The sequence below is a fragment of the Trichechus manatus genome, unplaced genomic scaffold (assembly GCF_000243295.1).
Source record: "Trichechus manatus latirostris isolate Lorelei unplaced genomic scaffold, TriManLat1.0 scaffold00041, whole genome shotgun sequence".
NCBI lineage: Eukaryota > Metazoa > Chordata > Mammalia > Sirenia > Trichechidae > Trichechus > Trichechus manatus.
In genome coordinates, this window is record NW_004443977.1 from 570,515 (window position 1) to 584,148 (window position 13,634).

Genomic DNA, 13,634 nt, shown 5'->3' on the forward strand with positions numbered 1-13,634 from the left:
TCATGACATAACTTTACAGCCATGTGAAAAATGAGATTTTTTTATATAACTTGTAGAGGCTGTCTCATTACCATATTGACACGCCTCATAAAATAACAACAAGTAAAGGTCCAAATCCTGGGTATAAGGTTCTCACTATAGTGCAGATAGTATTGTTAGCTAATGTCATTGAAATCTTGACATTAATAAGAGATGAAAAATACATGTCACACACATACCATAACTAAGATAAATTTTAACATGAAAATATGTCCACTTTTACAAAAATTTAAAAGTTCCAAGGAAAGATGATTGAGCCTTTAAAAACAGCTGTGAAGATCACTATTTTCTTTTAATTAGGTATAATGAATAATAATTCATAATAATTTACATGTATTTTAGATTCATCTTTAAAAATCTGAAGAGTTCTAAGTGCTGTTCGTAACTTTACACACAATGTGTGGAAGAAAAAACGAAAAAAATATATATAGTAGAAAGTAGGAAAGGGCATAAAGAGATAACGTTAGCAATGAATAATTAGAATATATTCTAATCTCTCAATTCAAAAGGCATTTTCCATGCTGCTTATTCATGTTCTCAGGAATAGAGGTTACAGTGCCTTTTAGGACACTGTCTAAAAAATAGCTCTGAATAAAGACTTGCTGGCAGGACTCTTCAGCAGAGGGGAACCCAGGACCTACACAGCCAGGGAAGTAGGTAAGAAGCCAGAGAAAAAATAACAAAGACAGTATGTAACTGAGTCCCCACACCAACCTATCAGACAGGTACTATTATTTAAATTCCACTTTACAGATTAGGCCTTAAAGCACAACAAGTGGGAGTCAATGTCTTAGGCTCAAATAACTAGAATGTAGCAATGCCAGAGTTTATATCCACATTTCTCTGAATTAAAGTTCATGTGGCTTCTTCTGATATACACTATAAAATATAATAATCCCCTGGAAAGATAGAAAGATATGCTGAATAAATGGAAGGATGAATGTATGGATGGGTGGGTGGGTGGACGAATGGATGGATGGAGGAGTTTAACAAATATTTGTAGAATGAATGAATAAATTATATATATATACATATAGATATGTATATGTATAATCACACACATTATAGCTCTTTAATTTTTATTTTTGTAGGTCTGATTTTGTGACTGTATTTGTTTGGCTTATTTACTATTAATTTTCCCTAAGCTTTACCCAGACCCTGACTGATTTTGCTCCTGTCTCAGGAGCCAGGCAGTAAGAGTGAAGTTCACCCAAGAGATTTGCTGATTCGGCCTCCATTGGGAGAAGGCCATATCTCCTTCCTCTCCCCATACTGGTGACAACCCTTGCTTAGAAGAAGATTTCAAATTGACAGGACTCACTGATACTCTCAGAATAAACTTATGTTCATATTTTCCTAAATTCATTGCGAACTTTACATTAGAAAACATGTTATTTCCTACTTGAAAAGTATTAACAATATTGTTCTCCCAGAAACTGTAGAATAATATGTCACAAACTAGGCTCCCATACAACCTGTTTGATTATTCTAAACTAGCATTTCTTAAAATCCGTTAAATTCAAGAAAAAACTATCAGTTCTCCCAGGATTAGGTTATTTTCTTATAACTCTAGCTTAAATGTGTACTAATATAAAATGTAGCCTCTTTATAAGCTCTTATTCAACTATGAAACTCAAGCACATGTACAAATTAATTTTCTCTAAAACAACAAAATCAATAGAATTCAAATATCTTATCTAAGGTAAATGATAGTTTTGCTGAAACCGAATCATTGCTTACGATTGGAACATGGTAACGGCTGATGCAGTGCATTTCATTTGGGTGGACTTGTCTTTACTGACTACAGACAGTTCTATACTTGTCTCTATTTAGACTATTTTGAAATGTCCATTTGTACAGTGCAGCACAATGTCATTTGACCTACACCTTGTGTGAACACATCCTTTAGGTATTAAGTTTACTTCTGCTCTTTTCTCACTAACTCTCAACATTTAAAATAATTCTCCATGATGTCAAAATTATTCTAAATACAATTCCAAACAAAAAGACAACATAGCATTGCTCAGTTATAACTTATTCAGATATACAGATACAGGTATTAATTTTATTGCATTGTCTTCTTAATGAGTAAATATTACGTGACTTTAAATATTTCTAAAACATCTACTATCTAGAAAAAGATCACCTTATATACCATTGCCCTTTATTTCATTCAAATTTTATCTTCCCAGGGTTTTCATAATCTCTTGTTCATACTGATCCTGGATAATGCCTGTTATCACAAATACACATTTTGAGACATCTTTTTCAGGCTTCAAATCATAGTATTCCTGCAAATCAGCATAAAGAACTATTTGAATGATTCTTTTCTAGAATATGTTAAGAAAATTAAAAAATATTTTTTAAATCCAAAATGAATCATCTCTTCTGTCTTTGAATTTGTTTTACTAGGTATAAAAAGTAAATAGTTTCTTTATGTGTAAAAAGCTTCTAAAAAATAAAGTGTCATACAAAATTATTATTATTTTTCTTTAGATCTGTGTTCATTGTGCTTAGCTCCAGAATGCTAATTTCTTTCTTAGTTTTCTTTTTCTTTTGTAACAGTATATATTTTTATATATACATATACGTGTGTGTGTGTTTTATCTGGAATTAAAAAATTTTTATTGTACTTTTTTGGGAGAAAACATTAAACTGAAATTGTTTGATCACTTTTTTTTTTTTTTTTGCTGCCTGCTTTGGACTTGTCGTAATTATATTTTCTTTTGTTACTGATTGTTACAGAGGAGGTATCTGCAAGGATAGTTCAAGTAGTCACTGCTGAGGCTGTAGCCGTCCTGAAAGGTGAACAAGAAAAGGAAGCTCAACATAAAGACCAGCCTGCAGCTCTGCCTTTAGGTAAATGAGAAAGAGCCTCAAGTCAGGAGCTGTGTCTGCTGCACCCTGACCACAGGACAAAGTCTTCATGTTCAAAGATAGACCATGTCGTGTGCTTCATCATTACATATGACATTCATCAAACACTTTTTTTGGAATACACTGGAACCTATTCCAACCTTTAGCAACAGGCTAATTGTGTTATTTCATTAATCTCTAGGATAATAAGTTTATAGTTAGACTTGCCTCTAAATTGCCCTTAATTTTTCATTTCCCAGACCACTATAGAGAGTTACAAAAATAAAGCCACTGCATTTTGATTTCATGACCCTCACCCATAAGGAAAATACACTAATACTTTAACTAGAGATGGTTGGTTTCCTTTGTGGTTTTAGTGAATGTCTATACAATAGTATTGGATCTTCCTGGACTGGTCACACAAAACCTGTAGTCCAAGCTTTGTTAGAATCACCAATGACTTTGTATTCCATATGAGGTACTGACCTTCACTTGGTTCACTGGCTCACATAAGGTACCTCTATGGCACTGCCCTCTCCCTGGGTCACAAGTCAGATGCCCTCTGGAGACAGTTAGATAATGGAACCCACACTTGCCAAGGAAAACACTTTTGTCCATAGGCTGCCCCTACTCAGTAGATAATTGACAGATAGATAGACAGACAGACGTGTGTGTGTGAGATATGTATATACATGCAGAGATGCAAGAAAGAAGACTCTCTTAGTTTCAACATATATATTTATTTTACAAGGCACATATGAACTCATTGAGTAGTAGGATTTTAAGGCCTGAAAATAGTCAATATCCACTGTTTTATCTAATGTATCCTTGATATTTAATTTTCTGATCAGTACTCAATCATCTGTTTAAAAGCAATCAATACAAAATATTCTGCTCTTGCAGAATAATAATTTAAAATTCACTCAGTAGTTTCCTGAAAGTGATATTTGACTGTCAAGGACTATTTTTCTCTTATAAAGAGAGGAAAAAAATTACCTTAACTAAAACTTTAACCTTCAGCCTATTGTGTACTTCTATTCTTTGAAATAAAAGAAAACCCAATCTTTTTTTTTTTTCTTTTTAACTTGAAACTTTAAAAATATGCCATGCTTAAGCCTACAGGGCTAAGGAACTAAAAAGTCGCCTGCCTCCACTATGAAATTGAAATCTACATAATATTAAAAACAAATTTAACTACTAGCCATGAATGATAAAGATTTTCATTAAAATCCTTTACCCTGATAATGAGGGGTCTCATAAAGAAGGTTAAGTCTCTTGAAGAGGAAAACTTGGAGTTAACTGTGAATGAATTACACCGTGTAGAGTCTCTCTCTCTGGTCCTTCTTCATATGCAATGCCAAGGCCAGAGGGTTACTCAGCTCCCACTAGCACATGGATTCTGTTGGAAGGTTGCCACAGTCTGTGTCTGCTTCACTTTTCTTTTCTGAGAATACATATAAAAGAAGAGTTTTGATATTAGACTCAGTGGACAAAAAGTCATTTAAAATAACTGTGAATGATCAAGGTAACTTTCGCTTTCAGATCAAGAAGTTGAACAATTAGAGAATTCTAATATTTTTTTCAGTCAAATCCAAACTAAATTACTTGTCCATGTGTGTTTGCATATGGTAGATAAGGGCAGATATGAAATATTTTATTAATTGAACAAGAAGACACAAATGAATGCAATTAATGATAAAATTTTAGCAGGATTCTCTCATCCATTTTTATGGAGAAATCAGAATAATACTTTGACAAATATTAAATGCTGTTCTTTCTTTTTAGGTTTTCAAAAACATGTGAATCAGGTAACGGGGCTAAAAACAAGTCAAGGACAGCTTACTATTGAATCTTTCCCTGAATTGCATAGAGAGGCCTTTTTACAGATGGCAGAACTGCCTACATATCTAATGGCCTAATAGAATTAATGTTGTGTCTCATTTTTCCATTGTTTGATCTTTAGCAGCTGAAGAGACAGCTAATCTGCCTCCTTCTCCACCCCCATCACCTGCCTCAGAACAGACTGTCACAGTAGAGGAAGGTAAGGCCTATTGGGCTTTTCAAGGTTTGTCTTCTGATAAAGGGTAGATTAACTTCATTGCTTGAGGATTGGACTTTGGTATGGGTCAGTCTGGGACCTAGCTTTGGAGCTGTCTGTTTCAAATGGTCAAGAAGAATTAAAAACCTTAAATAAGTGTATAATCATTTATCCATATAAAATCAGAAGTACAGAAATATGATAAATAAAAAGGAAAAATCTACTTGATAAAGGAAAAGATAACTTTGTATTTAAGATGCTAGACTAGCTACAGAGAAGTGGTTTACTTAATGTAGAATGTTTTGACAGAGAAGATACAATGATGATGTTTGCTATCTTGTACGTGATTGAACGAAAATAAAAATAAATGTTATCTCCTTTATAGTAGAAGTCAAATTTATTGATGAAACCAACGCTTCCTTCTGGAAGTGTCAGGAATTGTCTCTGTTTTGTTCATCACTGTATTGCCAAGGCCTCCTCCAGGGCCTGGCCCATAGCAAACTCTCAATAAATATTTAGCGAATAAATGAAGACATTAATGAATGAATCTGATATTCAGGGCAGTGAACTGGAAGCTTCTTTCCTTCTGAGACCTGTTATTGTCTATGAATGCAGTTATGCATTTACTCAACGTGGATTGCCATGTCAGCTTTTCACTTCCTGTTGAAAGAATAGAGGGATCCCTTGAAGAATATTTATTCAGAATCTAAGATGAAAGGCACTATTTAAGAGCAAATGATTATTCGTTCTCTGCCTTAGATCAGTTAACTTATGTGTATCATTCAAGAGTTATAGGAAAAGACAGTTCAGCTCAATAGTTGTTTCCACATAATTTAGTTTTAAAATACTAAAGCCAGGAATTTATTAATATTACTCTATTTTATTCATTTATTTCTTCTTTTTTTTCTTTTGTCATTTCAAGATTATTTTACTGTGTTAAAAACTGAATATGATATTTATCACAACAAACTCATTATCTTTTCATAATTTGTCTGAGTATACTTATTTGAAATATTCTTTGATTTCCTAAATATAAAAATGTAAATTATTGAAGTATAAACTATCAACTCTTAAGATAATATTATTTTAAATGAAGATTTTTTTGTTTTTAATGAGGTAGGTTTTTTTTTCTTAAATTGAGGTTTTCTAATTTACTTCTTAACATAATGTTAGACAAACTAAACTGTTCTAAGGAATAGAGAAAATTTGAGAAATATAGTATAATAGTCACTGAATATTACTTAATTCCCTTAAAAATGTAAATTGATCTTTATAGATTAGAGATTTGAAGTTTATAGATGGTAGAATTCTTTTTGGCTTATGTTTATCCATTCATCCAGCAACTATTTATTGAGCAACTAAATGTTCCAGACACTCTTTAAATTCTTGGAATATAGTACTGAACAAAATGGACATGATCCCTGCTTTTAAGGAACATATCATCAAATGGAGAACAAAAGTTCGATACATAAGCTCACCAATAACTTCAAGATAGAACGAAAAAGGGAAACCTTGTTTTATTGAATGGTTAGGGATGGTTAATGGAAAGTTTCTCTAAGGTAGTAACATTTCAGCTGAGCCCAGAAGCATGAGTAAGAGTTGGCAAAGCAAAGATGGAGGAAGGGGAATTTCGGGCAAAGGGATCAGGATGTGCAAGGGCACTCAGGTGAAAAAGAGCATGAAGTGTTCTAGAACTGAAGGAGACCCCTGGCTGATGAGTGATGAGAAAAGGCAGGAGTAGTGAAGGAGAGAGAATAGGCAGCCACTGGCTGGGTTCAGGAGCAAGTATTTCACTTGGAATGCCGTGGGAAGCCTTACATAACAGTTGTATTTCCCTCGGATCATTGAAAATGTTTCTGAGCTCCTGCTTAGGCCTTTCCAGTGTCAGAGAATCCTCTTAACCACAGAGAGGGCTGTGATGTTGACATACCTTACCTACTCTAAAAGTCTGCCTAAAGTCAAGTAATTTACACTTCTTACTCTTATACTGGAGTTGGAACAGGAAAGGAAGAAGTAGAGTTCTCCCATCCACCTGAGGATTTGCCCAACCTATTGTGTAGAGGTATTACAATGGATATAATAAAAATACAAATAAAATACAGAATAACTTTCACATTTTGATAACTTTGGTGTCATTTTCCAGACTAGCTGAACTCTTACATTTTAGAATTGCATTCCTCAGGATGTTCTAATATATTGAGGGAAAATGTCAACTCATTTACTATTGAAAGTAATTTGAAGACGCTTTATTTTAATATTTTTTAAAGCAAACTGGTTTTTTTATTGAATTTTTTTTTTTCTTTTTACAAAAAAAGTATTAAACTATGTGAAGGCCTATTGATTTGCTTTTAAAAACATAACCACTTTTTAAAGTATATGAAATAGAGATTTTTTGTTTCCCAAACAAACTAACCAGGTAGTTATCTCACTTTAAATGTATGAGAGATGTGTGATCTAGACAAATTAGCTGTCTCAGTCTTTTTATTAAACCACAGTTATATAGAATATTGTTTTAAAAATAACCAGTTTAATTTTGTCAGAAGATAAATTACTAACCAACACAGAACAGGATTCAAGTGATTAATTTTTCAAGCTAATTGGATTTTAAAGATGAAACTCAAATTCCATTAACGTAATGGCTTATAGCAAATTGGATGGAAAAGGAGTAGGTGGTTTTGCTTGCCTTGTCAAGGGGATTATTTACTCTCTTTGACACACCTTTAAAGCAACTTTAATCCCAGGACCACAGTAACTGCATCACAGTCTGATCCTTTCAGAGAAAATGTACGAAAGCTCTTGGATTAAATTGAGTAATTCAATGATTTTGAGGATATGCTTACTTTTTATTAGTTATCGATTTTTTGAAGCTGTTCTTTCCCAAAGGGGAAACATGAAAGCTTCTGCTAAAAATAATTTAAGATATAAATTACTCTAATTTATAAATGTTTATTACAATTATTGCAATATTACTAATTCCCAGAATATGTACTTATTTGGGGAAGCATTTACAGGGGATTTTGTTGCAAAAGTTAAACAAGTAGCACACTTAAAAATATAAGTATATAAAGAAGCGTGGTACAATAAATCAGTACTCTGCTGAGTTAGGATGTTTTCAAATTAACCTCCTTTTTCTTTTTGGCCTAACCATAATAGTTGGCATTTGGACTGAACTGTTAGAATTTGGAAGCCTGTGCAAGAACAGTGGAACCATCTGAAAACAAAGCCAGGGATCCTTCTGCCCTCATAGGTTTGCTCTAGAATTCTAGGGTGGTGTTTTCCTGTGTCATGGATATGGTGACATAATAATTGCTAATCTGAAAGCAGTTTTCCCTCCATATCATTCTGTGGCAGCAAACACAGCTGGCAAACTGATGAGACCTCAGTCAAAAGCCTGCAGAATGGAAAAGGCTTAGAGATGGTGAAGAACCATATAAGTGGAGCCAGCTGCCTTCAGCCATACACTGTGATGCTATAACAGGCAAAATCACTGAGTCACTGATGCCCCATGAGACCCAGTGTCTAGTAAAAGTGACTACTCATTTGTACCCAAGGGAGTTGACATTCCAAGACTGAGTTTTGTGTGGCAAGCCTTACTTTTAACCCAATAGAAACTTTCAAACTTTTTTTTGAATGAAAGCAAATTAGGAAAAATCGATTCCATCCATTGAAACCAGGTAAGCTTCATTCTGAAGATTATATTTATGCAAAAGAGGTACATAGAAATCCAAGGTTCACAAAGCTACCCTGCCATTTACTATATCACATTCTTAAGTGAAATAGAATATTTTGTGGCAAAAGTAGGGTCCCACCAAAACATGCATACTTATAGTAAAAAGGCACATTCAATCCTGCCCTTAAGCAGCAAAACTACTGTTATGAAATGATTTCACTTTTCATAAATATCTCAACTCTTTGATGGGTCAAGTGAATTGAAAGAGAAGAGGTACTTGACAACTTGTGTGAGTATGCTGAGAACAAAGATGCTAACATATGTCAAATATTGTGCTTGGCACTTTCACAGATGTCTTCTCATTTAGTCCTCCCAGCAACCCGCAGAGATAGATACTGTTTACTCTCACTGTATTGCCCAGGATGTCATGGGTTGTAAGTGGCTTATCCAGAATTCAATCCTTGCAACCACAGCCCCACCATTTCCCTCAAGTTGTCTCTTACTGTGGACCTATAGAAATGAAGTTATTTTCAAATGAGAACTTTTTATTATGAGCTACTGAACTAATTTCCTTTCTTCAAACCATCTCCAAAATAGCTTCTGCATGTCTTCCATCTCCTTTGGGTGCAATCCAAGACCATCTGCCATACATAACTTTGTAGCAAATGAGAATCTAGTGTCTTCTGTCATTTATCATTGGAACCAAAGTGTACTGTTCGGACATGGCTAGAAGTGATCTCCTCTAAGAATAGCTTCCCTGGTGCATCTCTGGGGTTTGCAATGTAGATGGACTTCAGGTTCCATAAGTTTTAAATGAAGACTTGAAGTACATGCACCTCATAGTACCATAGTGCCAAGAGTGCCAGACAATCTTTTTGAAGTTGTCTTGGCTCAGAGCTGAACAAACGCTCAACAGAGAAGCTACGTTTCCACTGGAACTCTTAAGATGTTTGTTGGTTTTATTTATTGTTGTCTGATCAGAATCAAAGTTTTCAGAATAGAAAACACTGTTTCTTTGAAATGTTGAAGATCTGAAGCAAGCCTCTGGGCTGTTTTTTATATTTAGGCACTTTCAAAAGAACAATGACAACAAGAAAAAGGATGCCACAGTCTTCAAAAGTTTAAATCGTCCAATGAATATTGCCTTTAAACTACCAGACTATAGCTTTAAATTCTTTGGTTGGATACTGTAGTCTGCTCTGCTTTCCAGGAAATGTTGAAAAACAGAAAGCCAAATATCACATTTTCATTAATTGATTGCCCATGCAATCTGTTGAACATATTTGAAGTTTCTGAAGTAACTTGCGTATATGGAGAGTACCTCAGTGAGACACTGGGAAATATGAATGGCTGGGACATGTGACAAGCCCAGAGCTTATGATTCAGCCAGTGTTGTAGACCAGATCTTGGCCAATTATTTGCTCAGCTGAGAAATTGTGCTGAGCTGGACTAAGGATATCAAATGTAATTTTAGGCTTCTGCTATCCCTTAATATAATAAGCATCATGACTGAGAAAGTTCTGAGCACCCATCCAGAAACAACTTCCATGAAACAGTCACTAAATGATGTGCTCAAAAGATTTAAAGCATTCTCTATACAGAACGTTATTTTAGTATTCTTATGATTTCAGACGTTTTTCCAGTTTTCATCACTTGGTTGCTGAAAATAAGTTACTGCCCTAAAAACACAGTGCATTTTCAAATTAATGCTATAATTCTGTCTGCTTAAATTCTGATAGAATTAAAACTATATACATAGATATGACAGACTGTTTTTATTACTGAGTTAAGAAATTTAAAAATAATTTCCCTATATAATAAATAGTGATTAGCAAATTTAGTAACCTGCCACATAGGCCAGAGATGTAGTGGTCTACACCACATTGAAGCCAAATATTGCTCATTGTCATAGTCCTGAAAACTCATTGAATTATACAAGAATCCAAGTGCTAAGCAGCCTGATCTACAGTTATTCATTAAAGGAGATATATTTAAATGATGCAGATTTCCAAGCCAAGACACAAGAAAGGACAGAAATGACAACAGTTCCTTTAGTATTTCAGTGAGAAATATGCAGTAGGGGGTTGAAACATGAAAACAGTAAAGAACCAGTCATACAAATGAAACTGCATGAAGTCTTGATTAATCTGAAGCCAACTCTCTAGAAATTCTCAGTTAATTGTATCTCTATTAAGCTTTTGGAAGAGAAGCAAACCTCCCCCCGAAAAAAAACCTCAAGTTTATATTATTAGGAACTTTCTTAACCATATTCTTACATGGTTCTGTAAATGAACCAGTGTCCAAACTGATGTCCCAAGCTACTGTATTATCCTTAGTATCCAAAGAAAGAGCTTTGCTGATTGCATCTCCTTATGGAAAGGAGAATAATGCGCTGTCGATTTTTTATAACAGGGTGAAATAAAAAATTATTTTCTGACTGAAGTCGTTAACTAAAAATTTTAAATTAACCAAAATGCTAACTATTGGAGCATCTTAGATCATTAAGATTGTGCTTCATACAGGACTATTCTTCCCCATAATCACACAGGGATCAGATCCTGACAACTTTTTCTCTTTAACTTGCAAATATATTGCTAGTAGCATAAGAATATTAATTTTTTTGAAAAAAAATTTCTTCCAAAGAATGCATTTGTTTTGTAATGCTTTGTTTCTATTCCAATGTTTCCTTGGTTATTCTGACTTGTTTTGGGGGAATGTATAGATAATTTCTGCTATGCAGTAGGGTTATCATTGCTTTTGATTCACCGAGGTCAATGACAAGCTTGCTTAAGGGACAGTTTAAATTCAGTGGCTACTGAAGCATGAAACATTCACTTTCTCCCATTCTCCATTGGCTTGGTCTTGCTAGTTCCCATCCATCCTGCTGTGCTTCTTCTGTGGCCCCTTGTGTCCTTGTGCAGGTGTCTGTCTCGTCCATCTGATCTTGTGTCTGTCTTGTCCAGTTCTCCCTGCAGTTTCTTCCTGTGTGTCTGTTTGTAGATGAAGGGGCTGAGGATCAAGTGGGCCCTCTACACAGTTTCCCCAGCCACGAACCTGCCACCAGCGGGGAGAGGCATAGACTACTAGCCCCCTCCATTTCGGTGTCTGTGCCTGATGATGACCCTTACAATTCCGATGAGGAGTACTATGAGCATCCTTTGTTCAGCTCAGAATGGACTGCCTCTAGTGTGCTCCCCAGTGTCACAGCGCAGAGTGCAGAGGCCCATTTAAGCCAGGAGAAAGGTGAACCGAGCATGGTCCCCTTTTGCTCCTCCTCCCCAGCCCGCAGCTTTGTCCACGTGCATCATACTAAGTGTGTCTTCATATGGAGGGTGGGAGGGGGAAGGAGCCTGCTTTTTCCACATGGAAGTGAAGTCCCTATATAGGTTGTGTCCATCCAAAAGCCTCAACACTATATGAAAGAAGCCTTCCTTGAGGTATGTGAGCACTTCTTTTTTCTCAATCATTGCTTCTGAGAAGGAAGAAAAAAATAAATAAAAGGAAGCAAAAATACCCCAATTAAAGCATGACTCCTTTCTGCTCGCTACTCACAGAGAGTAAGTCAGAGAAGAACATACTCTTACCCAAACAGAAGAAGATGACCCTTAATATTATTTTTTGTCTTCCTTGAATGCGTAATATTTCTAAGACCAGACTTCAATACAGTTAGTCCTCTTTTTAGTGCTATGTTAATGCTACTTACTGTAGCTCCTTAAAAGAGAACTACTGAAGAGTCTGTTTGGGCAAAATAAATGTTATGGAATAGATTTATTTCTCCAAATCACTTAATCATCTACAGAGAGTACAAAGGCTACCGCAGGTGACTGCATCTTGGCTCGAGCTAGGCTAAAATGAACAATATGATTCATAGCCTTCATCATCTTAGCCTCATAAAGCCAGGAAACCCTGGTGTGTAACTGGCTACGGGAAGGATAAAACAAGTGGGCGATAGCTGCAATTCATCTTATTCTAACTAGACAGTCTTGTAAGGAAAAAAAAGTAGAAAAAATTTTGCTTAGGTGAAGGGATTATTTTTATATGGTGTAATAATTAATGGAAGGGCAAATAGTTTCAAAGCAATGAGGAGTAAGCTCTCTGCTCACACACTGCTTTCGTGATCATAGACTTCTTCAAGGGTCCTTTTGAAAACAAAGAGCCTCAATGATTCAGACACTCTGGCAGAGAAATATAACCCATATTTGTAGGTAAACCAAGCTCTTGTGATAGTGTGAACTTAAAACAATGAAGAAAAATATGTAATTTCTTTTACTAAAGAACAGGTATAGTAGAATAAACATAATTTATACAAAATGAGAAAATAGAAAGCGAGAAAGTGACATGGATTTGGAAAACATGTAAATTAACTTGTTTAGACTTCATCCAGTAAGCTGACGTCAGTAGAACAGCTATGTTAAAAGTCTTTTAACTGTGATCAAAATTTCTAATTCTATGGCGTTATAAAAATTGCCTTAATAATAACAAATTCAAATCTGAAATTTTTTAAATGTCATTACCTAATTTAATTACACAAATGAAAGTGTCTGAGTGCTAAATATGAGGAGATAGATGAAGTAGTTCTCATTTTTTCTGCCTGAGGGTTTTAATATTTCCCACAAAAGAAAATTCCTTACCTAGCTATCTGTAGTGTCCCCCACAGGACCGTTTAAACAATGCACAGTATTTCATAGGAAACTTCAATCTGGGTAACTATCAAACAGCTTAAATTTTCCCCCTCTAATTTCATAAAGGATAAAATGTGATTTATTTTACTGGCATTTGAAGCATAAATGAGGAAAAAAATGAACAAAATAATTGATGAACCTCGTAAGTTTGTTTTTTACATTTTAAATGCTACCTTTTTTTTCTTGTGATTTGCACCTTTCAGAGGCTAATTTGGCAGTTTGGTTGTCACTCAATTGTTTCCTTGGTGATTTAATTTTGAATTGCAGAAATAAGACTTTATAGCTAATATGCACGTTTTCTTTCCTACTCAATGTCAAAGAGAACTATACATGAACTACATTACTGATA

General features: G+C 34.8%; 1 protein-coding gene across 3 annotated transcripts in view; it reads left to right on the forward strand.

Annotated features, from left to right (window-relative positions):
- Nucleotides 1–13,634, forward strand: part of MAP2 (microtubule associated protein 2) — a 293,387-nt gene that overhangs the window by 234,025 nt on the left and 45,728 nt on the right. For all 3 annotated transcript variants that reach the window (XM_023731221.1, XM_004376275.3, XM_004376274.1), the window contains exons 6-7: nt 2,785–2,898; nt 4,859–4,936. In XM_023731221.1, coding sequence (XP_023586989.1) covers nt 2,785–2,898; nt 4,859–4,936 — 192 coding nt within the window. The remainder of the gene's footprint in view (nt 1–2,784; nt 2,899–4,858; nt 4,937–13,634) is intronic.